General features: G+C 43.3%; 1 protein-coding gene across 3 annotated transcripts in view; it reads right to left on the reverse strand.

Annotated features, from left to right (window-relative positions):
- Positions 1-25950, reverse strand: part of IGF1R (insulin like growth factor 1 receptor) — a 173630-nt gene that overhangs the window by 9684 nt on the left and 137996 nt on the right. For 2 of the 3 annotated variants that reach the window (XR_014226817.1, XM_082290806.1), the window contains exons 7-20: positions 24180-24306; positions 22695-22933; positions 22083-22250; positions 21705-21909; positions 17250-17536; positions 15673-15809; positions 15209-15368; positions 14083-14188; positions 12662-12732; positions 11137-11366; positions 10754-10864; positions 9963-10122; positions 7645-7774; positions 3911-4045 (exon numbers count right to left, since the gene is read on the reverse strand). Coding sequence is in view for 2 of the 3 variants with exons in the window: in XM_082290806.1 (XP_082146932.1) it covers positions 3911-4045; positions 7645-7774; positions 9963-10122; positions 10754-10864; positions 11137-11366; positions 12662-12732; positions 14083-14188; positions 15209-15368; positions 15673-15809; positions 17250-17536; positions 21705-21909; positions 22083-22250; positions 22695-22933; positions 24180-24306 (2266 nt within the window). In the remaining variant the exon portion in view is untranslated. The remainder of the gene's footprint in view (positions 1-3910; positions 4046-7644; positions 7775-9962; positions 10123-10753; positions 10865-11136; positions 11367-12661; positions 12733-14082; positions 14189-15208; positions 15369-15672; positions 15810-17249; positions 17537-21704; positions 21910-22082; positions 22251-22694; positions 22934-24179; positions 24307-25950) is intronic. The other variant, XM_082290807.1, reaches the window with a different exon arrangement.

Raw genomic sequence — 25950 nt, forward strand, 5'->3', positions numbered from 1 at the left:
AGCAGCGGAGTAATGCATGTGACATCAGCACAAACAAGGACATGTGATGTTTCTTTTAAGCCATTCCAGATTTAAAAACCCTACAGAGTTCCCATAAAAGGATTTTTTTTCCTTTTTAACTCTGTGTGTTCACAGACCTTGTTTACATTATCTTAAACAAAATAAAAACCTTTCCAATAGACAATGGAGGAATTTACAGGCTGTTAATACAACCTGACCAGATTTATGAAGTACGTTCCTGACTGCTGGCAAGCGAGCTCCAGGGAGCTGGAGGCAGCATCATGGGAGAGGGGAATAGCTAGCATCCCCCTGTGCATCTTTTGCTCAAGGAACTGAGCAGAAATTGAGTTCTGTTTTGCACCGAGACAATAAAAAAAACAGAAAATGGAAAGTTCCTATAGAAGCCGCATTCCATTTGTGCTTTGCAATACACTTGATTTGGTGGGGAAAAGCAAAAGGACCTCTCCTCCCCTGGTGGTGCCATGTGCTGCCAGTGCCTCTGCAGAGCAGACCCCGGGTTCTAAGCAGGAACAAAGGGAAATCAGCACTGCGTAAATAGTCTACAATGCATGTGGGGGAAGCAATCCTGCTTCAAAAACAGAGTGGAATTCCAGCCTCCACAACTTTTAAAAGCCCCATGGGAACACACTGTCTGAGAGCTTCAGCTGTACCAAAGCTTGGTGCCACGCAGCCGTCACCTGATGAGCGATGCCATAACAATAGGAGGACATAAAAACATCACTGAGTGCACAGGAAGAGGAGAAAAACAGCAAAGCTTCTCCTGGCACCGCCTTACTGAACCATCTGTCTTACTGCATGGTTCTGTCTGCAAAGCCACGCGAACTATGCCAAGAGGGTGTAGCATAAACACAACTGAGGCTTGTTTCACCCTGTGCTAGAGTAAAGAGCCTCCAGAAATACCCTCCCCTTTGTGCTTTGCCCTTTCACAGGGATTCACCACCTCCCAGCCACAGGACAACCCCCTGTAAAATCCCCCTTTGCCCAAGCATCCAACACAGCCACGCTGCAGAACAGAACTTCTGCAGCTCCAGCTAAAAGCTACTGACCCACTGCTACCAGGGTCAGGGGAGCACAGGCACTGACGAGCACGACCAGCACAGCAGGGATGGAGACACAGTGTCCCAGCCCACCTGCACCATGCAGAATTCATGGGGGGGAACACAAGGTTCTGAGGGGAGCTCCTGCTCCATGGCTGGAGGGTGCAGGGCTGTGTCAACATCACATCACCCGCACGGCTAAAAATAGCCAATTTGGTGACAGCAGGATTCTTCTCTCTGTTCTCATCTACACTTCCCCACAGCAGTTACCTCCTCCACCTGTTCTGGAGGCTTCTCTCCATCAGCACACTCCCCTCTCTCCACAGACAGGTCCACTGATATTCTGACCAGAATTTCAGTTGCTTCCAAGTCAAACTAATTTCAAGAACAAAGTCCCTGTGCATTTGTAGCTACCACATGAGACACAGGAGCACAGAGCTCCCCTTCTCACCTGCTTCCAGGCAGCACCAAGCCCAAGTGACCTCCCTGGTGCCAGGCTTTGCTTTTGGGACATCTTGAGTTAATATTGGGAGCCAATACCAAAATATCACAGACCAGTCTCCACCAGCAAGAATTTGTGCTGCCTAAAAAATACCTCTCACTAGCATAGATATACCAAAGACCCTGTCTTTAAACAAAATCTTTTCGCAATCTCCACAAAAAAGAGGATCCCTTGGTTTACAAAGGGTTTCATAAAGCACTGGAGAAAGCAGTGGCCTGGAACATGCTGGGATGCAGGGTAAGATCCATATGCAAATTCAGGGCTCTTGGAAACTGTTAGAAACACTCTTCTGCCCATGTCCTAGTTTTCCTGTAGGTCCCCGGCTGAGGTTACTGGGCCCTGGAGAGGACCTGTGCCTACAGACCAGGTCTCTGATCCTGCCAGCAGCTACAGTGTGTGAGTGAGGACTGGGAGCAGAGGGGAGGTCACCAAGGGTGGCACAGCACTGTCTCAGCATCCTGGGCAGAGAAAGAAGTGAAAACATGCAAGGAATAAAGCACCACAGGAACATAAGAGGTTTTTTAATGGCCAAGTGCATGTGCAGGGAACAAAGGTGGAGGTTATTCCTGGAACTCCCTACTGTTATTCCTACAACTGCCTATTTGAATTTCAGCAGATTTGGGTGTCTGTACTACAACAAAGACAAAACAAGCTGAAAGGGAACAAAAGCAAGTCACAGCAAGGTCAATACATTCTTTTTTTTTACATTTGGGATAAAGCCAGGATGTTTTATACTCAACTTTATCACTGAAAAAAGCAAACCAAAAAATCACTACTAAAGTGGATGTGCCTTAGGTCTGAGTTCAGCCTCATTTTTCTGACAGAGCAAAGCAGCACAATTCAAATGCAGAGTTTTTTTATTCTGCACCTCTGCACTTGTCAGACTGAATCCTGCTGGGCAGAACCAACGTGTGAACAGCTTCTCCATGAGGAGCAGCACAAGAACGGCCCTGGCTGTTACACGCTGGTGCAAAGATTTGCTCTGCCAGACTTTAACCAAGGTCTCCCCGCTCACAAGCCTGGACCTTGGAAGTGAATTCATCCAGTAGCAACAGCCCTGGAGCACCGGAGATTCCCTGAGGAGGGGGAGGAAGGAGAACTGGGTGGGCTGCAGCAGAGAGAACTTCTGGCCTGACTCCCTTCCCACCCCTGCCCATATCACACAGGCCCCAGGTTAATGGGAATTCTAATGCTGGATCTCTCCCCAGTGAGTTTTTTCTCACTGCAGAGGTACTTTTTTCCTGTGAACTCAGGGAGCTGAACCCGTCACATCCCTGTTCTTCCCCATTTGTGCCCATCCCCATTACACAGCTCTGACCGTGTTAAACAATGTCCACTCAATCTGACTGCCAGGAATTCTCCACAGCATCCCAAAAGGGAAGGAATGTGAAACCAAGGAATCACATGGCAGCTACACCTCCCCCTGCATATACCACCCACCCCCCTCAAACAACAAAACAACACTGCCTGTCATCTGAAACCACAGCCAGGCTCCAGCCAAAAAAGCTATTTTCCTAAGAATCCCAAGCAGCTGAGGCCCTTAAGTGATTGTATCCCTTCTGTGGGCCTCCAACAAATTTCAATAACTGCAAGACACAGTATTTCCTTCCCAAAAGTCAGTTTGGGAAGTATATCAAAGCAATAAAGTCTGAACAACTGAAACTGCTGTACACAAAGGCCAGCAGAAGTATTTCAGCAATGTAAAGCTAAAAACTGAAGCTGCTGCACTGCACACCCTCTGCTGCTGTGAGGCTTTGGGTCGATCCTGGGGTAAGGGAGAGGCTTTTCTGTGGAAACCTCTCCCTGTACTTGCAGGGAAGGAAACTGTTAGCAGGGGGGATTTATTTATCCCAATGGGATGAGTGCTTTGACTGAAACAGCACATCCAACCCAGCTTCAGATACTTTAATTTATCTGTATGCTGAACTATGAAGTTGAATTCCAGTGTTTACACACATTTCAGCTTGTCCCCTGCTCTTTTTTCGCTTTATGCTCAACAGAATTACTTTAAGCAGGAGAGACATGATTTAGGCACAGAGCCTCCTGCTGTAGCAAGTGCCACTTATGGGTTTTTATTAAGTCTAATTTTATTCAGTAGCACAAAGCTTGGGTTTTGTTTGCTTATTAGGAGACAGATAGCCCAAGGTGAGATTCTGAGATTCTGGCCACAAGCAAAGTTGTTTTCTAGAATGTCTCACTACCATAAAATACTGGATTGACAGAGACTGTTTGAGCAGCCCCTCCCACGACTGTCACTCTCTAACAGCCCCTCCTGTGGTAGGTGGGAAGAGCAGACACTGCAGGGGTCAGGAAGCACAAGCTGTGCCCACAGGGCAGTGGTGGCACTTACAGCATGTCAGGACAATTGTCTGGCTTTTCCAGCAGCCCCCCTTCCATGACGAAGCGCAGCACCTGCTCGTTGGTCATGCCCTGGTATGGCTGCTCCGCCAGCGTTGCGATCTCCCACAGCACCACTCCGAAGGACCTGCAGGGAAGATCACATTTTTAGGGGTCCTAGCCATCTTTACAAGGGTGTATTTCTTACAAGATGCTGAGTAGTGGGTGTCCATGGGTATTTTCTTTTAACAAAGAATTCCAGTTGCTCAAAAAAAGTGCCTGTGGTGACAGTCACATCACCTCCCTCAAGAGACTGCTGACTTCAAGCACACCTACTTTGGTGAGAAAAGGGCTCAGGTGAGAAAAACTCAAGTTACCCCTTTGAAACACACATGTAACTATGTTCTTGAAACAGAGCTTCCAGCTCCTTCCAGATAACTACAAAGGACAGTGTTAGTGAAAAAAGCAGTTTGTGTAATAATAGGAATTGATTACGGGCGAAGGAAGATAAGCATAGTTACGTAATTGGGTAGTTTGGATGTAAGTATTGACACTTTCTAAAAATATCTCAATTTAAAATTAGTTTATTGAGCAGACACAGCTCAAATTGTCTGCCCTGCACTGAAGAGTCATCTACTTTTAGAGCTGCTGGGCAAAGAAGGAAAATCTCAATGCTGTCTGACTTGTGTGGTAAAATGCTGAGTCAAGCTGAGTGAAAAACATGCAGTTCCACCGGGGGGCTGTTATGAAAACAGGAGTCCAGTGTCATTAGCTGGTTATGGCCGAGTGGTTTTATCTTTCAGCTATCCCTGGGATCTAAACTGGTTTGCATCTGGAGCCAGAAGCCACAAACTGCCTTGCAATTGTTTTCCTTTCAGGGGAGGGAGGGACAGGGGGTCAACTCAACATTTGGGCGCCTTTGAAGCTTCTTTGATCACCGCAGGGATAACGAGGACAAGTCTTGCACACCTATTCATCAGATTATCCTAACAAATAAACTCAGGTTGCTCCTTCCAGGCAACTACCAGCCCTGAAAGAATGCAAGATGCTGAGGATTTATTTATAGAAATCCACCCTCACCCTGAACAGTATTACATTAATTTTAAAATGTCCTCCTTCCCTAACTACAAAAAAAACCCAGCCCCGTCTAATTACCTCATTCTTCAGCCTGAAAAGCAATAAAAGAATGAGTTGCTAAAATAAAGCTCCACCCTTCAAACCTCCAGATGCTCTTCTTGCAGTTGCCATTTCACCTTACAGCTTATAAATCCTAGACTCTAACCACTCGACAGGGTTTCGTCTTTTTGACATCTTGGCTTCTGAAACTGATCTCGAAGAACATGGAACTACACGTCACAGTATCTGCCCAGAAAGGCATGAAAACCCTTTTGTTTACTGTTTGATGCAAATAAACGGCCCCCAAAACAGCTAAGCTCCACAGTTTACACTGAGCAACTTCAAATCTGAACCAATAGAAGGACTGAAGAAGTTTTTCCTGGCATGAAGAGACCTCCAATGTATAGTGCCTGTAGTAAAAGTTACTGAGAAGGAATTATCCTTTTAGCCATAAGCAGATCAAGTAAATAGACAGTATTTCATGACAGTGCTAAGTCAAGCTCCACTACATTTGGAATTTAGATTGAAATTTCTCTGTCGCTGTGGATACATGTTCTAAACAAACAGCAAATTTCTCATGTTGAGCCCATTTTTTTGTGCCTCCAGACAAGTACACCCCTGTGAACCAAATTTCAGAGTAAATCACTTCTAACAATTAAGATGCCAAACCATCCCAAGGAGAAACTCTCTGAAATACCCACGAGTACTGTGGGCCTCCTCTCCATAAAGCAATGTTTTTCCTCTATGTTTTCAAGTAAAAATCTGTCAAGATTTTACTGCTCCTCCTCTTCAACTTCCCAATCCTGTAACCAGTAAACTACTTTCCAGGCCAGGATATTCAGTCAGACTGTACCACTCATGAACTGCAATACTGCTTGCACAATCCTGCTTTGGACTGACAGACCAACGAATGCCAAATCACGGAATCCCAGGATGGTTTGGGCGGGAAGGGACCTTAAAGCTTATCTTGTTCCACCTCCTGCCATGGGCAGGGACCACTTCCACTGTCCCAGGTTGCTCCAAACCCCATCCAACCTGGCCTTGGACACTTCCAGGGATTCAGGGGCAGCCACAGCTTCTCTGGGCAACCTGTGCTGGGGCCTCACCACCCTCACAAGGAAGAATTTCTTCCTAATATCCCATCTAAACCTCCTCTCTTCCTTTTTAGGGAAGTGCTTACGTCCTTCCTGCAACAATTACAGCGCTAATTTACTTCTGACACTTGATTTGGCATCACACCTGGGGGTTTCTTGTTTGGAATTTGAGTTATTTTTGAAGAGTAACATCACATTAACAGTCCCAGGCTAAAGGAAAGCAGGTGTGGAACACACATGGGACATCCCCACTGCTCACCCTGATCTGCGGCCGAACCCTTTGGAGGCAACGGCTGAACCTGAAAATTCCTGTTGTGTGGTAAGAACAGACAGCTCTGCCAGCTCTTCACTCCAGGCTTGGTCAGTTCTGCATCTGCAGATTTTCTAGTGATACAGTCCAAATTTCTGTCTGCTTTGTGAAGCCATTACAAGTCCCAAAATTCTTTTACTGGGGGCACTGCCAAAAGCATGCCTGCACTGTTCCATCAGATAAATGGCTGATACAGGGCTTCCCTTCAACTCAACGTGGCTGTTTTCATCTGCTTCCAAGTCTGAGGGTTACTGGATTCAAAAGTAAGTTACTAGCCATATGTAAAATAAAATTTAAGCATCATTCTGGTGCTCTGCTTTTTCACTTGAATTCCTCTTAGGAACTTTTCGTTCAGAGCTGGTGCTGTGAACTACAGACCACTGACTCCAAACTCCTCAACCTGCTCAAGGAAAATGCAGTTTACTCCTCAAACACCATTCCTACTGACTTCTAGACATTTGGAGGCAATCAGCTGCCAATTCTTTAACAGATCAGCAGTAAAAACATCTTGTTAGGAAGGCCGAGAAACCATAAAGAGAAGAGGTTTTGCCAGTACACAACCATCTTCTGCCAAGTCCTCCTTACCTATCTCCAAAAGCTGGGGGGTGTGTGCGGAATTGTTCCAGGGGATTACTTCTCCCAAGTACATGCCTCTATTAATAACTGCACAGATACAGCAAGCATGCAGTGTGCTTTGAAAGAAAACCCTATTTCTACATCTTGCAGTATATAAAACAAGCAAACGAAGCTCCAAATGGAGAGGGATATGCACAAGGGAGAACTCCCCAAAAAAGCCTGCAAGAGTACACAACTCATCTGGGGGAAAGTGGAGTCATTTACACAGAAGGTTTTGATGGAAAAGGAGGTCAGCACTAAGAACCTTTCCATATTCTTGGCAACTTGTAATGCTTTTCTTGAAGGAGAGCAATTTAAAAAATGACAATTTGCTCTTCCAGGTGAAGGTAATGTTTTTCACTGCACAACTGATTTTACAACTAACAGCAGGAAACATGCTGCCACCTCCAGTTTTGGAAATCCATTTAATTCTGCTCTCCCCGAGAGCAAAATTTAATCTCAAGAGTTCTTGCTGAAACATGAACTTGTGGAACAAGAGGGTTACCTCTGAATGGGCAGGAGAAGCAGTATACTTAATTAAGTCTACTAAGACAAGAAGAGAGGCTAGGAAGAAGGGGGTTAAAGCAGTTTTTCGGAGCCCTTTTTTGTTACCAGACGTCGGAGTGTGTTGTGAAGACTCCATCTTTCAGTGATTCCGGGGACATCCAGCGGACAGGCAGCAAACCCTTCCCTCCTTTCCGGTAATAATCTGTCTCGTAGATATCTCTCGTCATGCCAAAATCTAGAAGGTAGAAATACCTTGAATTTGTGTGAGAAAATGATGAACATTTCCCCTTCCTGCAAGCCAGAGAATCACACTCGGGTGTGAGGAGTCTGCACTGTGTTCCCGTGACACTTGACTTTGCAGACACTTCAGCTGCTGCCTCAGGGCTGGTGACCTTCCCTCCCAACACCACCAACAGACTGTGCCACTGACAAGTCTGAATGGTTTAAATATAGGAATGTGAAAAGTTACAGCGTTTATGCTCAAGCTTTGCAGTAAGATGAGTCTTCTGAAGGTCATAAAATTCACTAATTGTTCCCCAAATTCAGTGATTTTCTTTTGTTTTTTTAAGGAGTGTAAGAAACTCCTTTAGTACTTATAACTATTGTGTTTAACTGAAGAATCTCACATGTTGAAAGAAATACTTCCCTTGGTTTTCTTTTTCCTATTTCCAAAGGTAATTCCCAGTTTCTGTACAATATTCTATTTCAGGCGCTACAGAGGATTACGCTGCTCATTTGCGATTAACACACACAAATATTAAAGACATACTTCCGGTTATATCCATGCTTAGCTGTAAATTTGTAAGCATTTTCAAGACTTGCATCTAAAAATGTTCATCCCCTTGACTGTAACTCAAATTTATTCCAGTGTTTTTTTCTGTACAATCAGCCTGAGACAGAACTGCTGGGTCTCACACTTGTCTATTGAAACCAGTTACAGTGTTCTCAGATACCAACCAAAAAGTTAATAAATCAGGGATCATCAGTCCTCTGACTGATATTAAATGCTGTCTGATGACACAGAGGGCAAAATCCATTTTACCAACACAGACCTGTAACTGCCCCTTTTTTCCCCCCAGGAAACGAGTACAGAACTCCCCCAGCTCTCTCAGTTATCACCAGTCTGTGGTGAGTGACCAAGCACAACATTCCCTGCGTACCAGGGACACCGGTACCCTCAGCGATTATGACTAAAAAGCCCATCTGTGCAGCTCTTCCATCACTCCCACACACCAGGGTGACTTTATCCCGGCTGAACGGAAGATTCTTTCAAAATGTAATGCAAATAAGAAACAGACACGCAGTGAGCACAGGGTAGTGTGGCATAAAGCTCTTCCTCTGAGATCTGAACAGTCTGAGTTGGCGTGTTCCAGCCAAGATGCTCCTAAACTGTTTCTGCATGAGGGGATTTTTAATGCCGGTACATAAACAAGAGCAATGCAGCACATTTACAAAATGCTTCTGGGGTAACCATGAACACGTTAAAGGGAAGAAATGCACCATATCTTCAGTTTAAAGAATTGTAAAACAAGCTGATGGAGGCAGGAGGAGAAAACTGGAATGGGAAGGATTTAGGCTGACTTCCCACGAACCTGCAGAAAATACACAAAATCCCCAAAAGATCTTATTTCCTAATTAACTGACTCAAAATGAAATCATTTTTTCTTTCTCCCAAATGACAGGATTACTTACACAAATTATCAAAATAGCTGAGTTAAGCTCAGAGAAAAAGAATTAGTTTCCTACAGCAGAAGGCTGTTGCTATACACGTTATTTTAATATGCACAACTCAAAAACAGCCAACAGCTTAAATTCACACTCTCTGGAGAGAAGACTGAAAAAACTCAGCTGACACTATTTTGGAGGGATGGTAAAAGGAAAAAAAAATTGGTGATCTAACAGCAGAGCAGAAGAAAAGCCATTCAGCTGTCTGGGAAGCAGAACTCCAGTTTAGACTGGAAAGCACCCAGCTGAAGTCATTCCACTTCCAACTCAGATTATGATTTAAAATAATCCTAAAATTCTCATTCTTGAATCAATAAACAGAAGGTAGAATTATTTTTGTGCATTAACAGAGATGTGAATGACACACCAGTGGTAACTACACCATCCACCCAGATGTCTGCAGTACCTGCACCTAAATCACTGCCTCACCAGCTCTTTTTAAACCCGCATGCTATACTATTGCCTCACTGGAACAACAGCAAGCAGAGGTATTTCAGAAGTTAACACAGTGTTAACTTCTCACAGGTCTTAAATCACTGCAAGTCTTCACAAGGAACATATTTTATTCTGCAGACATTTAAACTAGAGCTCAGTTAAAAAAAAAAAAAAAAAAAAAAAAAAAGGTAAATTAAAAGCCTTCTAAGACACTGATTTTCCAGGATGATTCTATGACCTGTGTAAGAGTCAGGACAGCCCACCTCCAATTTTGACTGTGAAGTCCTCAGCCACCATGCAGTTCCTGGCGGCGAGGTCCCTGTGTACGAACTTGTTGGCATTGAGATAGGCCATGCCATCGGCGATCTCTCCCGCCATCTGGATCATCTTCTTCAGGGTCGGGGGAGCCTGCCCAGGGTTGTTCTGAGAAAGATGAAGATCAAAAAAATTAACAAACCACGTTCATTCTCTTGTGCACATACTGTCCTCATGTTCTGCTCCTTTAATTTATCCACATCGGAATTTCTAGATCAAGGGCAAAAGCTGCTGAGCTCATTTTCTGCATAGGCTGCTGTGATTTCAGTGGCAAGTGACCTGTGTGTCATCTTTATTCTTCAGACCCTGTATCATGTGTGACAATTCTAGCTGTTAGACTGATGGCCTATGCATGACACTTTGCACAGGAGCTAAGATAACAGATACTTACTTTCCAGCAGGGGCAATGGGCAGGACACACAACATGAAACAATTATCCTAACACATGTTCTTAAACCAGCCAATTTCTGTAACATCTTGATGAGAAAGTAGATCAGACAAGAGATCTAATGTAAATCTGGAAAAGAGGACTCAGTGACACAAGAAGGAACCTATCCCATGTGGCACTCTGCACTGCCTCATGAAAGAGCTGTTGGAGATCACACAATAGCTCATGTTTTGTCCTTAGACTGAAGGAGAAGGGCAGGAAAGGCTAATTGCCTGCTGCTTCTAACGTGAGGCTGTCTTGTTCAAGATGATTCAAACTGAAGAAACAAACATCCAGCAACTCATGACTCACCTCTGTGTCTGGCCTCAATGATCTCAGGTAACTTTTGAGGTCGCCACGTGTCATCAGCTCCATGATAACCAGCGTAGGCTGGCCCTGAGAAACAACACCAAGCAGCCGAACCTGGCAGAGGAAAAACAAATGTTCAGTACAAGTACAGCTAATTATCATTTCTTCATGTTGATAGGTAGCCCTGTGGGAACCCGTGGGAAAGGTCTGAATGTAGATTTGGTTCCACTTTCTGACTGGGGTTTCACGATAATATTACAAAGCTGCACAGAGTTGAAGCTAAAAAGCCAAATTCCCACTTCAGGGCAGACATGCCCAGAACAGCCTCACGTCAGTAAGCACCAGGGCTGGATGAGTCACAGCCTCGTCACATCTTCAGGACTCACCACATGGTGACAGTTGAACTCCTTCATCACCGAGGCCTCGTTCAGGAACTCAATCCTCTCGCGCATGCTCGCGGACTCATTGACTGTCTTGATGGCCACCCTGGTCTCTGGCTCATCCTTCACCACTCCCTTGGCTATTCCCTCGTACACCATTCCAAAGGAGCCTTGCCCAAGCTCCCGACACATGGTGATCTTCTCCCGGGGCACCTCCCATTCATCTGGAACATACACTGAGGGGACAGAGAACAGGCCGTGATGTTCCACTGCTGCCCCTGCTGTGATCACTCCCTGCTCCACAACAGCAACTGCCCCTACAATTTCAGTGTTCAAACCCTACACAGAATGCTGAGACCTTGCACCACATGTGCAAACAGTCCAGGGTCTTTCCATACAGAGGAAGGGGAACGATGGCATACAAATAAATCTGCAAGAAAGGTGTACATGGACTTGAAGCAGCCTCACTACAGTACTAACATACTGGGATAGAAATAAGGAACCTCAAAGCACAAAACCAGGGCGAGAAGAAGCTCAAATCAATGCTTTAGGTTAAATCTTTTCTTGGAATCCTTGCTCTCCTAATTCTCCCAGACAGCATCAAACACACTCGATCATCTGCATCAGTTTAGTGTCTGCTGTATTCTCTATTAACAGACTGATTTTATGACAAGCAGACTCTGATCCAGCAGCTCTTTGCATGGTACTATTCTGATCCCTTGCACACACACCGTTGCACCAGCAAAGGCAGAACTTGCTGCTGCTGCTGCAGGTCTTTGATCTTAGGCAGAAGAGAGCTCTCAGAAGGTGACTGCCAGGAGGCAGGACTGCCTCAGGCAAGAAGACATCCAAGTACTCACTGATGCTGCTGCCTGCCAGTCACCAAAGGAAGGGACAGTTGTGTCACATGCTCTGCATGGGTGAAATGACAGGATGAAAATAGAGGATTATAGCATGAACACTGACAGACCTTTAACCCTAACGGTGTTGCTATAAAAAATAACAGTAAAATAGTCCGCTGCCACTCTGGGTAAACCCACTGGTCTCCTGGGGGCTTCTGGAAACACTATTCCAGGCAAGAATTCTACAACAGCAGCAGCAACCTAACCCATAAACAGAAAAACTGGGACCTCAAGGAAATTTGTCTGATGTTCTGATTTTTTCAAGTAGTGAGTTTGTTTCAACAGGGCAAAACAGAGCTTAAGATGGCAAATATGAAAGACCACAAATTCATTCATTCTTCCTTCATTCCAGCGAAAACATCACTGGAAAAGTAGGTGACAATCTGAAAGTGAAACTAGTGAATTTGAATTAAGACTCAGGTAGATAAAACGACAGGAAAATAATTCAAAAACTCCCTGGTTTCAATAGACAAGTGGCATTTACGTATTAGCAATTGTGGATTCCAGGGATGTGCTAATAAAACAGAGGAAGTGGTTTTACAACATGCCTTTTAGAGTTTCATACCTTTCCAAAGACAGACACCAACAGAACACATGACAGTAGGAGCACACAAGTAGGTTACACTCACCGTCTGAGGCACTGAAGTACTCGGGGTTCACAGAAGCATAAAGTACTCCATTGCCCAGTCTGTCACTGTTCCTGTGGAAACATTGAGTTTGATTTCTTTAATCTTTAAATCTGAGTATATTTCAGACCATCTCTTCTACAACTTTTCCACTGCTTGTTCAAACACAGAATATTATTTAGTATATGTGGAGTTTTTCAGACAAAGGGGACAAACTGAAATCTTATCTACCTCACATAATCAAGGGAACACAGTCCAAAATAGCTTCCCAGGAATTCTGGACTCTACCAAATCAGCACCAGGAAAATGTAAACACAAGGTACTTTTAGCTGCTGGGTAAACTTGTTTTTAAGAAAGGCAGCTATATTTTTATACAACCAGGAGACGTGTGGCTGAGAATGCACTTTACCATCATCAGCTCTGCTGTGGCAGAGATGTTTTTTAGCAAAAGACAAGACTCTTTTTAATGGGGGATTCCATTCAACTATTTCCTAAGTGGTTCTATTTTTTTATTTAAAACCACATCTCCCAGTTTTACTGGGATGATTTTCAGAACAAGAAACATAATAAATGCACCTTGAGAGATTTTGCAGGAGACAGGCTCACAAACATTCTTGTGCTAAAACAACAGTTTGAAGAAGGAAAAATTATCAGGAATTTCATGTAGGAGAGCCTCAGGAAGGCAAAGCAGGTATTGTAATCACCAGAGACAAAGTCCTTTCTGGAGAGCTTGAGCAGAACTGGTACCACTGTGTGCAGTGCTACCAGTGAATTACAGCTGGAAATCATGGGATACTCAATGAGCATAATTAATGAGAGACTAATAAAAAAACCTCCACAACTAGAAAGTTGCAAGACTGAACATTTGTACTGCCATTAAGTTCTCGTTATGTATTTCAATGAGATAAAAAAAATAAATCACCAGTTACAAAAAAACCAAAACTGAGGAAAACAAATTAACAGAACAGTCCCAATGACTGCTCTTGGCCAGGATAGGATATAATTTTTTAAGTGGATGTAAAGTCTTCAAAAAACCCTCTAGAATTCGAAAAAAAATCAGAGTAACCTAAATGGAATGAAGTTTTCTTGATTTGTATTGACCCATATTTCAGCCAAATCTTCTGATTATAAAAGTCCGGTGTGTGCCATCACTGCCCCACTGATATGTTCCTCACAAGCCTTCCTCTTCCCATTCAAACATGATACTGCAATAAAAAGCCTCTTCGTATCTCCAGCAGCAGCAGCAGCCAGATGCTGGTAACTCTAAACCACCTCCTTTTCCACACCAAGGCAGAATCTACTTCAGCCTCTCGACTCCTCTGAATGCCATTTCTCTTTTTAGTTTCTAACTTGCTCCATGGGTGCAGATTTGAAAATAAACAATTCCCCTCCTGCAGGTTTAGGCACCAGCACATAGAACTCACCTCTTTTTGTTAAAGACATAGAGCATTACCAGCAATCCCCCAAGGATGAGCAGCAGAGCAATAGGGAGCACAATTACCAAGTGCAGGAAGTTTCCATAGTTTGCTGCTGCAACCAACAAGAAAACAATTGTATCAGGGTTTCTATAAAACCTCTGTTAACAAAGAAACATTCAAAACCCACTCAGTGTATTTCCATACAGAGAAGAAATCAAAGTTCTCATTTTCTTGTCTGATGTGGAAAAATACACTCGGAAACCCTCCCTGACTGCAGATGAGTGAAACAAGAAAGCAGACACTGAAAGGCATTAATTTTGTACAGAACAGTGTCTGTCTGGGTTTTGTTTTCACAAGTTATGCTTAAAGGACCTGCATTCCTCAGTGAACAATACCCAATTGTTCACTTGCACATTCACCTTTTTTTCCACCTTTTGTTCACCTTGCAGCTGCTTACAGTCAGAACATACATGCACTACTCTTTCCTTCAAATTGTTCAAAGTTCAGCAACGAGGAAACCAAAAAGGGATAAAAGATGGAGTTGCAGTTTTCTGGGGATATATCTGCTCTACAACTAGATACAGAATTTCTTGAAGAGGGTTTCTGTGGTCATGTTCTTCCAAACTATAAATGACTCCCATTGTCAGGACCAGCATCACCCTTTAATCAGGACATTTTTTTCATCAAATGTCACTCAGAACAGGTCAACCTGCCAGCCAAAAATCTACACAAATGATTTGTTTCTCCTATTATTTTGCAATTTTTAAAGCAGGTTTGCCTTGTTGCCACAGGTTTCGTACACGCCAGCTCCATGTTGTTATGGCTAACATCACATTCCCAACATAGCTGCACATCCCAGGAAGCCACAGCAGGGTGTTCTCCACACCCACACCTGGCTGCACCTCTCACAGATACCCAAAGCTGCAAGGAAAGGACCACACCTCAGATACCCCTCCTGGCTGTCAACACTTGCCAAAAAAATGGACCAGAAAAGAGTTCTCAAAGAACCATCAGAAAGAGGAGTGTTCAGAGCACAGGCAAGAACCTCAGACACCCAGTCACATGAACATCAGGAATTATTAAAAAGATAATAATCCCCCAATTCAACACAGACAACAAACATTTGTCTTACATTTGGGCTGCACATAGAAAGAGATGGGCTCAGTCCAGGACCCATTCCCAGCTAAGGAAGTGGCCTGAACTCTGGCAGAATAGTTTCCAGGGTTCAGGTGAGTTAGTTTAGCTCCTCCAAGCTTCTTGTATTCCTGTCTGGAAACACATTCCCGCTTCTCCTAGAAGAAAAAAGCAATTAACACATGTTGATGTCTTCACATTCTGAAGAAAGCAATATAGCTGCAGGACAAGCTCATTTCTCTAACTAAAAGCCCCACCTGATCAGTTTTACTTCAAACACCAGAAGGAGATACATGAAATTTAAGAACTCAAAATAAAGGAAATAAAGTAGTGACATGCTGGCAGGTGCTGGGTGTCTGAAACCACAATTTCTGTTTGTGTTGCACTGCACAGAAGCATGTTAAGAAAGATCCTTTTTTGTGTATAAATTAAGAGTTATGAGCAGTAATGTCAAATCCTCACCTCGCCGTGCTGCCCATATTTGATTTCATACATCAGGATCAGCCCATTTGGATTTGTAGGCTCCAACCACTTCAGGTAGACGGTATTTTCCTCTTTTGCTTCCCATGATACTGTTCCTGGAATGTTATCTGCTCCCTCTGTAAAATATTTACAGGTGATGTGCGAAGAACACTATGACTGAAACAGGAACTTGAGGCAAGAGTTGAGGAAAATGGAAGATTCATTATATTCTTCAGGTGCAGAAGCTCTGCAGCAAGAGCCATTCAAATCCAGGGAACAAACTCCATTGGCCAAGGCCTGCTGGAGATTAGCTCAGTCTGAACTACTGGTTCCCAGAAAACCAGTGCAGAGCATACAGCTCCACCGGGCACGGGCTCTGTGTGCCAAAAACCCCCTGTTTATGAGCACCAAATTCTTCCTTCCCAATTCTCCCCAACACCAAAACAGCGCAGGGAGCTACTCCCACCAAATGGCTGCAAACAGCTGTAAACACACAACATCTGCCCCACTGACAGCCCCTTCTTAAAACAGTCATAGGAGATCTGTCCCCATTTAAAACAGTGTGTCATTGGCAATTCAGGAACTGCTTTATCCTTATATAGTTCCTAATAATTTTATGTGGCTTATTCAAAACTTAACAGGAATGTGAAGCCTGTGTCAGTCTGGGCTGAAAAAAGACCACCTTCTCAAAGACACAGAAGAACACAGGATTGTTTAGCCTTTAATTTCCAGAGGCATGTGTTAAAAATCCAGGAACACTTCTTTCCTTTTGCCTGATCTCACAGACTTCCTTCTTTCCTTGAGAAAGCAATAGTTTTTGCTTTTTTTACTGACACAGCTGGATCTGGATTACGATAGCCTTTCCTTCCAGAAACAAAACAAAATTGCTACCATTCTGCATCCAATATCCCCAGACATCTGCTGGAGTCAGAAGCTCATTGCTGGATGCATATGAGCTTACACTAAAATCATCTCTATTCTTCTCAAAAGTACAATCCGCCGAAGTCCCAAAGACAAGTACAGCATTCAATGCTTCCTATTTGAAGTAGTCTAGAGGCCAGGAATTGGGCACAAAAGAAAGACAGTATTCCTCCTGTTCCCAGGCTGGACAAATGCATGGTCGTTCTGTGACAGAAGAAACATTTGGCAAACATTCCCACCAGCAGAACTCCAACATCTGCAAACAGTTCCGAGTGAACGCAGCAAAACCAAACATTAGCAGAGAAACGTTGCTGTGGCTCTATTCAGCACACAGAGCCGAGGAACAAAACCTTTCAGCCCACCATGTCTGGGGGTCTCACTTCTATTGCTGGGAAACAAAGTCTCTCCTAATTATCCCGCAGTCAACTTCTCCCTTTCTCCAGCTCCCAGCACAGGCTCAAACACATCACTCGGTACACACAACACACCAGTCAAGGACTTGAAACAAAAAATCTGTGTAGTTCCAATTTATCCTACTGCATAGAATTTTTTTTACTATACCCCAGTGTAATTCTAACTGGTTTGGGAGAGCTTGTCCCCCCCTGAGCTTGATCTCTGCCCAGTAAAGGCAGGGCTGGAGCCCTGTGTGAGCATACCTGAAGGCATGGTTCTGGCAAACACGAAGTTGGATGCGCTGCAGCCGAGCGTGTCGGCCTCGTGGTTGCAGCTGTGAATATCGATGCGGTAAAGAGTGAAAGGCTGGAGATGGGAGATCACAGTTCTCTCCTTGCCATCCACCTTGGTCTCAAAGAAGGGATATTCCACCTCACTCTCCTCTGCGTCAGAGGCATTGGTGAAGTGGTCGGTCCCGGTCACGTTCCTGTTGCGAGTGGCCAAGGTGGCGTTGGCGATTCGGAACACGTCCCTCCGCTTCCGGTCAGGCCTGAGGAGCAGACGCAGGTACAGAAAAGGGTTCTTTAGAGAAAACCCACTTCTCTAGCTTCGGGAAAACTGTGCCAAACAACCCAGCAAAACAGGCAACAACTAATAAAAAAGCTAAATAAATAAAACTGCAAAACAAGAGGAAAACTTTCTCTTAATCTGAACCTGCCACATGTCAGTGCATCTCATTTCTCTCTCTTTTGGTCGGGAACCAACCAAAACTCTGAAGCTCACACTGCACCCCAAGATGAATGTGCAAACTTCTGACCTCACACAATAAACCAAACAGCAAAAAATGGCTCCACTGTTACTCAGTAAGCATCATGGATTTGTGTTTCATGACAGTAATGTTGATGCTTAAAATAAAAATCAGATGCTAAGGGTTGAAAAGGTTAGGTGGGGAAAAACTGTTTTGAAGTTTGCTGGATTAGCAAAGGAAGCTGAGCCTACTGAGAGTTAGCTTTGCAGTTGTGATGAAATGAGAATGTATTGCACTGAGAGGAGAAACCTTGGAAGGCAGGCTGAAGGCCATGAATGTTCACCACCACTCGGGTGGTCATCTATGTATCTCTACTTCTCTCACCCACACAAAAGCTCTGCAAAGGAACAATCCTCCTATGTGAGAAAATTCAGCACTAATATTGTGTAGAGCCAAAAGTTCAATGAACAGCTCTGCCTTACAGGCATCTGGGTGAAATTTAAGCAGAGTTGAAAAGTTGAGGATTTACAGCCACACCATTGCTTTCTCAAGCCTGGGGAACTGCTGTAGTGGACAGCCCCGAGCGACAGGACAAGGATCAAGATACTCTTAGGACCATGTGGATCAGGTAACCAACACCTGACAGCCACACGCTGTGCCTGTCCCGTGGTCCTGTCCCAGATCTGAGGCTGTTCTGCATAGGACCACCAACTACTACAGGCAGTGTGGCTTTACTGCTCCTGCTCTTCTGTCTCCAAGGGCTGCAGGAATGCTCACGCTTGGAAAGCAACGCCCCGGGGAGGTAAAGGAGAATGTAAGAAGAGTTACCTTGCAAAACCAATTTAGGCTTGAGTCCTATCCCTGAAATGACTTCACCAATGCCCATGGAGCACCTGGCCAGTGCAACAGGTACCAGGGACATGAAGTCCAACAGCCCTAGCAGAGAGCAAGTTACAAACCAGGCAAATGAGGCCTCCCTCGAACACACAACAGGAGGAAAGATGACTCAACAGGAGAACTTAATTCACTGTCAAATATATCATCTGAGTACACGCAGCCACAGAGCAGCACGCTGCAGAGAGAGCCAAGAACAGGCTCACTCAGTTTTGAAACCTTCTGGCAGAGGTTGGATGAATTTTTTTCTTTAGGAGTTCACTACAAAAATTTCCAAAATCCCTTTACTACATGGAGAGTAGTCGTTTTGACACTCTAACCACCACGTAAACCACGTCACAGAAATAAACAGGCAAGAAAGAATTTCCTAAGTTAGCAACAAATTGTTTTAAGCAACACACAAGTGAGTATCTCGTCAGTTAAGGCAATTTCATAGGAGATATAAGCATTTGTGCCTCGTCTACACTGGTATCTATGGAAGCTACTAAACCTATTCACCCTGCTTAGGATGAGTATTGATTTACTGCTGTAGCTCAGTGGAAAGAACAAACTTTTCATCAGTAAAACATTGGATGCCTAGCCCTGAACCGACGAACATTTGCACAGATTCCGTGGTTAAAGCAGTGAAAATAAAAAATTCATTTTCAATCAACCACAAAAGCATGTGCCAATGCAAGAACCCAAAAGGCCTGACTTTATCACTGTTTTTATGGGATGAATGGAGCTTCAATTCTTTGGTGATATCTGGGGGTGGGGGGGGAGTACAGCCCTACCTTGTCTTTGGGGAAAAAGTGGAACACAAAACTTGTTGGTGAAAACTATAGTTGCGTCAGGAAGAGAAAAGAGCTGCAGGATAACCACATGGCAAATGTAATTAAAACATCATGAGATTTGGTAACAGTGCTTTTCGGTCAAGAGGCTTCCTGCATTCATGAAACGCAGAGATAAAGGCGAAAAACAAGCATCCAAGGAAATAAGGAAAACTCTAGAGACAAAAATTTGAAAAATCATCTATTCCACTGAGGGAGAGGAAGGAAAAGAAATGCAAGAGAAAAATTAAAAATAACACTATAAAAAATCAAATCAAATCAAATCAAAAAGATTTTAAAAACTTGGGCTATTAACAGCAAAGCTCACTGTTCTCCTACATCATGGCAATTTTAATGTTACTGCTCAGACTACACACAGAGCCTGTCCCATCCTGCCCATTAGAGAAACAAAAACCTTGAAGAATAAGCTTATTCTCCTCTGGTTGTGAGTGTCTCTTCCAGACTAAGCAGAGTCCTGTTTTTGAAATCCACCATGGCACTAATACACATGGGGTCATCCAGAAGTTGCACAGGAGATTAGATCAACAGACTTCTTAATCTTAAAACCACCCAGTCAAATACTTTCATGCTGTATTACATGCTGCAACTCTTTCATAAAAACCTGGAGACAGGTAGAACACTGGAAACAAATCCTACTATTGAGGCTTGCATTAACACATTAATTAACTTCTCCCTTGGGAAAGAAAGAAAAAAAATCGACATCAAGTAATAAGCTGCTTAGATTTGTCCCATGGAGACGTCTCACCAGCTCGTAAACTTTAATTTCCCTGACATACAGTCTCTTAAAAGTTGCTTGGCTATGCAACTATTGCTGAGCATTGTCCCTTATCTGCCCCTGCTGTTACAAAACACCCTAATGGCAGTAATTTAAGAGAAAAGGACAAGCTTTCAGGAAGTTCTCTGTGAATTGGCTTATTTGTTACTGAGTTCAAGGTTCTATGAGTTTTCCTGGAAGGGGGCAGGACTGCAAGAAAATTTGTGAGAAGAAAACGCATTTTAAATTACAAATGTTTGGGGAAATAGAAAAAACTCCTTTGCAACAGACTTTCAAGTAGTTTAGACTTGACACGTGGCTTTCAAAACTCTTTGCTGTGCTATTTCATGAAGTCCAAAATCAGATCTTAAGATTTCCCATGGCTCAGGAATTACATCATGATCAGACATGGAGTCTGTAACTTCCCTGTACCTGATCCTGGCTGCTGGTTCTCACCATCACTGGGGAAACACTGCACAAATGCTCAGTGTGACCCTAACAGCTCAGGTAAGATACTCCGCATCTCTCAAGAGAGGCAGCATTTAGCTCCTCATTTTTGGATAAAGCCAAGAAGCATTGCAAATATCAAAGCCTCAACCCCAACAAGTCCCTTCAACACATCCTTGAATAAAGGTCAAAAAAATCAAAATGGAGAATGATATGAACCAGCATCCATGAGCAGCAATGCCACACTTTTAGAGTTCTCAAACACGGGATTTGACCATGGACTTCCCCTGCCAGGAGAAAGAATGAGACAGGGTGCACCGCTGAGATCTGACAGCGTATTAAAGACTGTAACACAACAGCTGTACACTGTGTGCCCTGCCCCAGCACCCAATTACCCAAAGTAACAACAGCTTACCTGAAGGATAAATTGGAAACTCAAGGATTAATTCAGTAGTACCTACTCTGTGTTGCAGCACAGAATCATTACAATTCCACTTAACATGTAAGCAGGTGTTTATCATGGGAGAGTGGAAATATTTAGTACTTCTCTGCAGCAATGACCCAGGAAACAAACAGGCCCTTTGCAATTAGTGTGGTGAGAAAAGAAGACCAGTTTCAATTCTGTGAGGTGACTGTGCCCTTAATTTCCAAGATAAATCTTCAGATTAGGAACACAAGCACTTAAATGGTTATTTAGAGAAAAATCACATCTGAAACCCTTTGTCTGCCTCAGGTTGCTCATCTCTGAAACCCTTACAGACAATGAGCTCCTTAAGTGACTCTTGAGTCTGAAAAGAAACCATCACTGAAATCCTTGATCAATACTGGTAAGAACCCTTACTATGGGCTAGAATTGAAAGAAAGACATGAAAATTGGCAAATAAGAGAAACTGCAAAGTAAGGCTGTGGATTGTCTCACAGGAAAGGAAAGGTAATGTTTAGTGTTTCTATGTGTGCTTTCACATCCAGGAAATCTTAGTTGTAGGAAGTGTTAAAAAATGGAATTATCAGCCCTACTTCCAAAGAAGTGTCTAAAATCCATTACCTGGGGACAAAAATGGAGTTGTGGAGGAAGTTCTCAAACACTTTCCGGTACTCTGCTTCCTCCTTCTCCGCTTGCTTTTCTGCCTCTGTCTTGGGACAAGCACAACAAGGTCCTTTTTCTCCCCCACAGCCCTCTGGCTTGGTGGGTTCAGTGGCTTCTTCTGTATCAATGGTCCCATCAGCATATCTTCGAATTGGGACTTTATCTTGAAAGAAAAGAACAGAGCTGGTTTCTCTTCTCTCCAGTCATGGATCCAGCAACAATCCATGTTTACCCATTCCCATTCCCTCTACTTGCTGCTACTTAGCTCTTGCCAGTGAAGTGCCCTGGCAGGCAGAGTCCCAGGCATTTCAACACAAGAGCATTTAGTTCTCCTACCTTTGGAGCAGTAATTGTGTCTGTACAGGTAACTGTCCTGAGGCTGCTGCTGCCAGCGCACAATGTAGTAGGAGAGGTTCCCGTTGGGAAAAGAGGGAGGATTCCATTTCACAATCAGTTGGGATGAGGAGTTGGATGCTGAAATAACATCCAGGGGAATGGATGGCACTAGAGAAGGAAAAAGAAAGAAAAAAGAAAGGTATTTAAATCTAGAGCACTCTATGATGTATTTCCATGCAAGCTTTTGAGTGAATCCTAATGCATTTCTCTACTGCAAGGAAAAACACCCTCTTATTTCAAAGAAAGGATTTTCCACTTATGCCCCACTAACATAGGGGTTCAACTGCAACCATGTACAGTCCCACCCACAGTTGTACTTAAAATTTACCTTCACTAATGGAACAAAGCCTAAAATTCTAACTCCAAGAAGCTCCCATAGCTCCTAATGAAAGTAATATCTGCAAAACCAGAGTTTTAATTCAAATTTTAATGCTGCTTACATAATTACTGAAACTGCTAGCACTATGCACATCAACAACAGAACTTGCACAATAATACACTAATCACACCTGCAGCATTATCACCCGCTCACCCCAGAGCCCAGCGTCTCACCTGCAGCATTGGTTCGAATATATATAATTTCACTTTTTGCTCCATGAATATGATGGTTTTCCATCATTGTGAGGGTAACAGCCTTGACATAAATGGCATATTGAGTCCAAGGTTTCAATCCCTGCAGCAGAATTCCAGGATTGTTCTCTTTGTTCGGGGGCAGGTCAACATCAACCATGTTCCAGCTATTGGAGCCACACGCATCTTGCCCATCATACTCTGTCACATTTTTGAATGGTCTGAAATATTCAAAGAAAAAAGCACAAATATTTATTTTCTTCCAAATATTGTCATATAGGTATGAGTGTCTCACTTCAAAGTTGCCCAATGAAACAAATAAAGCTTACTTGCTTTCCACAGCAGAATAAACCAGAAAAAAAAATCTGTATTTCCAAGCAGTACAAAATTCAGAGTTCAGTTTTAGTCATGAGCAAAAGCAACATTCTCTGAGAAAACACTATATTTATCTGTTGTTTTTTTTTTTACCCAAAACAGGCACTGAAATGCTTCAGACATACTTAGACTTTAAATAAACGTATACTAAACAGAAGAAACTCAAAACAGTTATTGAGAGTGGCCATGTTTTTTACCATGAAGAGCCCAAAGTTCCAAGACTGGCCCTGATCAGTCCAATGGGCTTTTTACCCTTTTATTTCCACACAATACAAACACATTTATATAATCAAAGAGTTCTACTTTTCAGAAGTTGTAACACTGGTGCAAGAGCATACAAACTCTTGTTATTAATATCTGCAGACTTGCCAACACTGGCTTCATTGTAGAACATCACAACGATGTTCTTTTTCAAGTGATGCTGGACACAAACCATTTGTGCTTCCATGTGTCACATCTTTGCTCCATGTATCATTACCAGCATTCCAAACCTCCCTTTGACACCTCCAAGACTGCTTGGAGAGTTATTTTTGTGCTCATCTGGTTCTTTAATTACTTTAAACTGAGCTGTTACAAGGATGTGCAAAAGCAGAGGCATCTTCCAAGTAATCTGGATTTCTCCAGTAACTGCCCCACTATCCTCTATTACCAAGACATACTAATGCAGAAAATGACCAAAGCTGGATAGTCTAAACAGCCCCAAACCCTGAGCAGACAAGTCGTCAAGGTGACAGGGCAAACTCCTGACCTGTGACGCTCTCTAGTCAGTACTTTGACTAAAGAAGGAAAATATCTCAGTCAACATGATGACTTAGGAAGAGCTCCAAATCAGACCCCTGAGAAGAGCCAAGACATCCACCTCTCTCTTTTTTCAAATTTAAAACTTCCTGATGGATTTGCAATCCATTTGTAGGACTCACTCAAACCAATCCTCTTTTTAAAGGAGACTTGTGCTCCACCAAGAAAAGAATTAGAACAAAAGCAGAACTTGAGGGTGAAATACACAAACTGAATGAGCCATCCAGCACTAGGAACAGAACTGTCTGCCCTCCCTTGGACTGCCCTGATTAACCTCTGACGACATCTACTTACGCCTCTTTGTAGTAAACAGTGAAGCTAATGAGGTCTCTGTAATCTGGAGGGCGATACCGCTCCCATGTCAGTTTAATCCGATTCTTGAGCGTCATGTTGGAAACAAAATGCAGAATTTTGCTTTCACCTGCAATACAAAAGGATAGGACATGCAGGAGTTGGCATCACATCACCTGTCAGTGTTTTTTGTTTCTTAGGTATCAGTTTTAGCTAATGAGCCGTTCCAGTAACACCTATGACACCACAGAATACCAACAGCCTTTGCCTCTGCAGAGCTTCCTCTTTCCTCCTACTACATTTGAGTGCTTAAGGGTAAGCAGTGACCTTGGCAATCAGTTTAAAATATGCTTGAGCTACTTGTTATTAATTTTTTTGAAGCAGATTTTCTTTTAATGCATCATCAGAAAGCTCTTGAAAACTACTTCAGACTCTCCCTGAGCGAGGAATGGAAGCGCTGTTTATCCACAGGACTGGTTAGGAAGCACTAAATTCATCATCTGCCTCCAAAGCACGCGCGGAGCAGTCACCGGCCTCTGTGTGCTCACTCTCCAGGACAACTTTTGACAACTACCATTTGTTTTTCCTGGAGAGTGAACAACATGGAAAAGACAAAGGAGTTTACATTCCTATTCATCAGAGGCTGGACCAAGAACTCCAAAACTCAGTTCATATACAGCACAACCATTTGATGGCAGCAACTTCCAGCTACTCTTCTGAACAGAGCTGGATGGAAGCCCACAGCTTTGAAATGAATGGTTTCCCACTACCAAATCACTGAGCTTTCCAACCCAAAACAAAATAGCATTTTAAAAACTTAATTCTTGGATGAAGAAATTGTGTTCTGTCAACTGCGAGCTAGTTTCTAATGTTCCCACAGAAGCTCTGAAAATAAAGAGGTTTTCACCCTCGTGTACACTGGCACTGTTGGTGCTATCTTTGCAAAGGCAGTTGAGCTTTTGTTGATTCTTTTGCTCTTCTCAGAGTCAGAAGCTTTCTGTACTGGTTTCTTAAAAAAGCAGGCAGCGGCTGGCACTGGACTCAGTGGTAGTAAGGCCTGGCTGTGTGTCTGTAACTCCTCCAGGACTGCAAGGCTTTGCTCTATTGAATGTGCAAAGAATGGAGGGTGCTTACAACAAGGATCTGGGCCATCTGCGCGTCTGCATCATGCCTAAAGAGACATTCAGCAGACTACGTGTCCTAGTTTTGTAAACACCATCCACAACAAGGGGGCTTGACTTATACACAAGATCCATTTAAGTTTACTCAGTTCCAAAAACACCACAAACCAACCAAGGGAAAAATGCATTGTCAGTTTTAAGGCTTTGAGGTGAAACTCGTAGGCGTTCTTAATTCCTAGATGAGAAATTGCTTTTAAACGTGCCGTTACACCTGGAGACCTGATGTGCAGACCACCAAAGCCAAGAGAGGACTTTCCAATAACTCTGACCATTGCAGAATCCAAAATTAAATGCAGAGACACTCAGGCTTAGGAATACTGCAGAACACTAAAAAGTGTTCTCAATTCAAAAGCAAATACTTCAAAAACAAAGCAGAGTAAACTAAGTTTACAACTACTATTTCTAGCAACCAGGTACAATATTTGGCAGAAGCTTAAAAGAAGCTGAATGTAACAGAAACAGTTTGTTTTGGTGTCTATGAAATTGTTATTCAGCAGCATCATCAGTATCAAGAAAAAGTAAGTATCTGAGAGAGGAAAACACCTATAATGATGCACAGTTACAAAGGAGACTGAGAAATTGCTCCTTGTTGG

This window comes from Coloeus monedula (genome assembly GCF_965178545.1).
Source record: "Coloeus monedula genome assembly, chromosome: 14".
Lineage (NCBI taxonomy): Eukaryota > Metazoa > Chordata > Aves > Passeriformes > Corvidae > Coloeus > Coloeus monedula.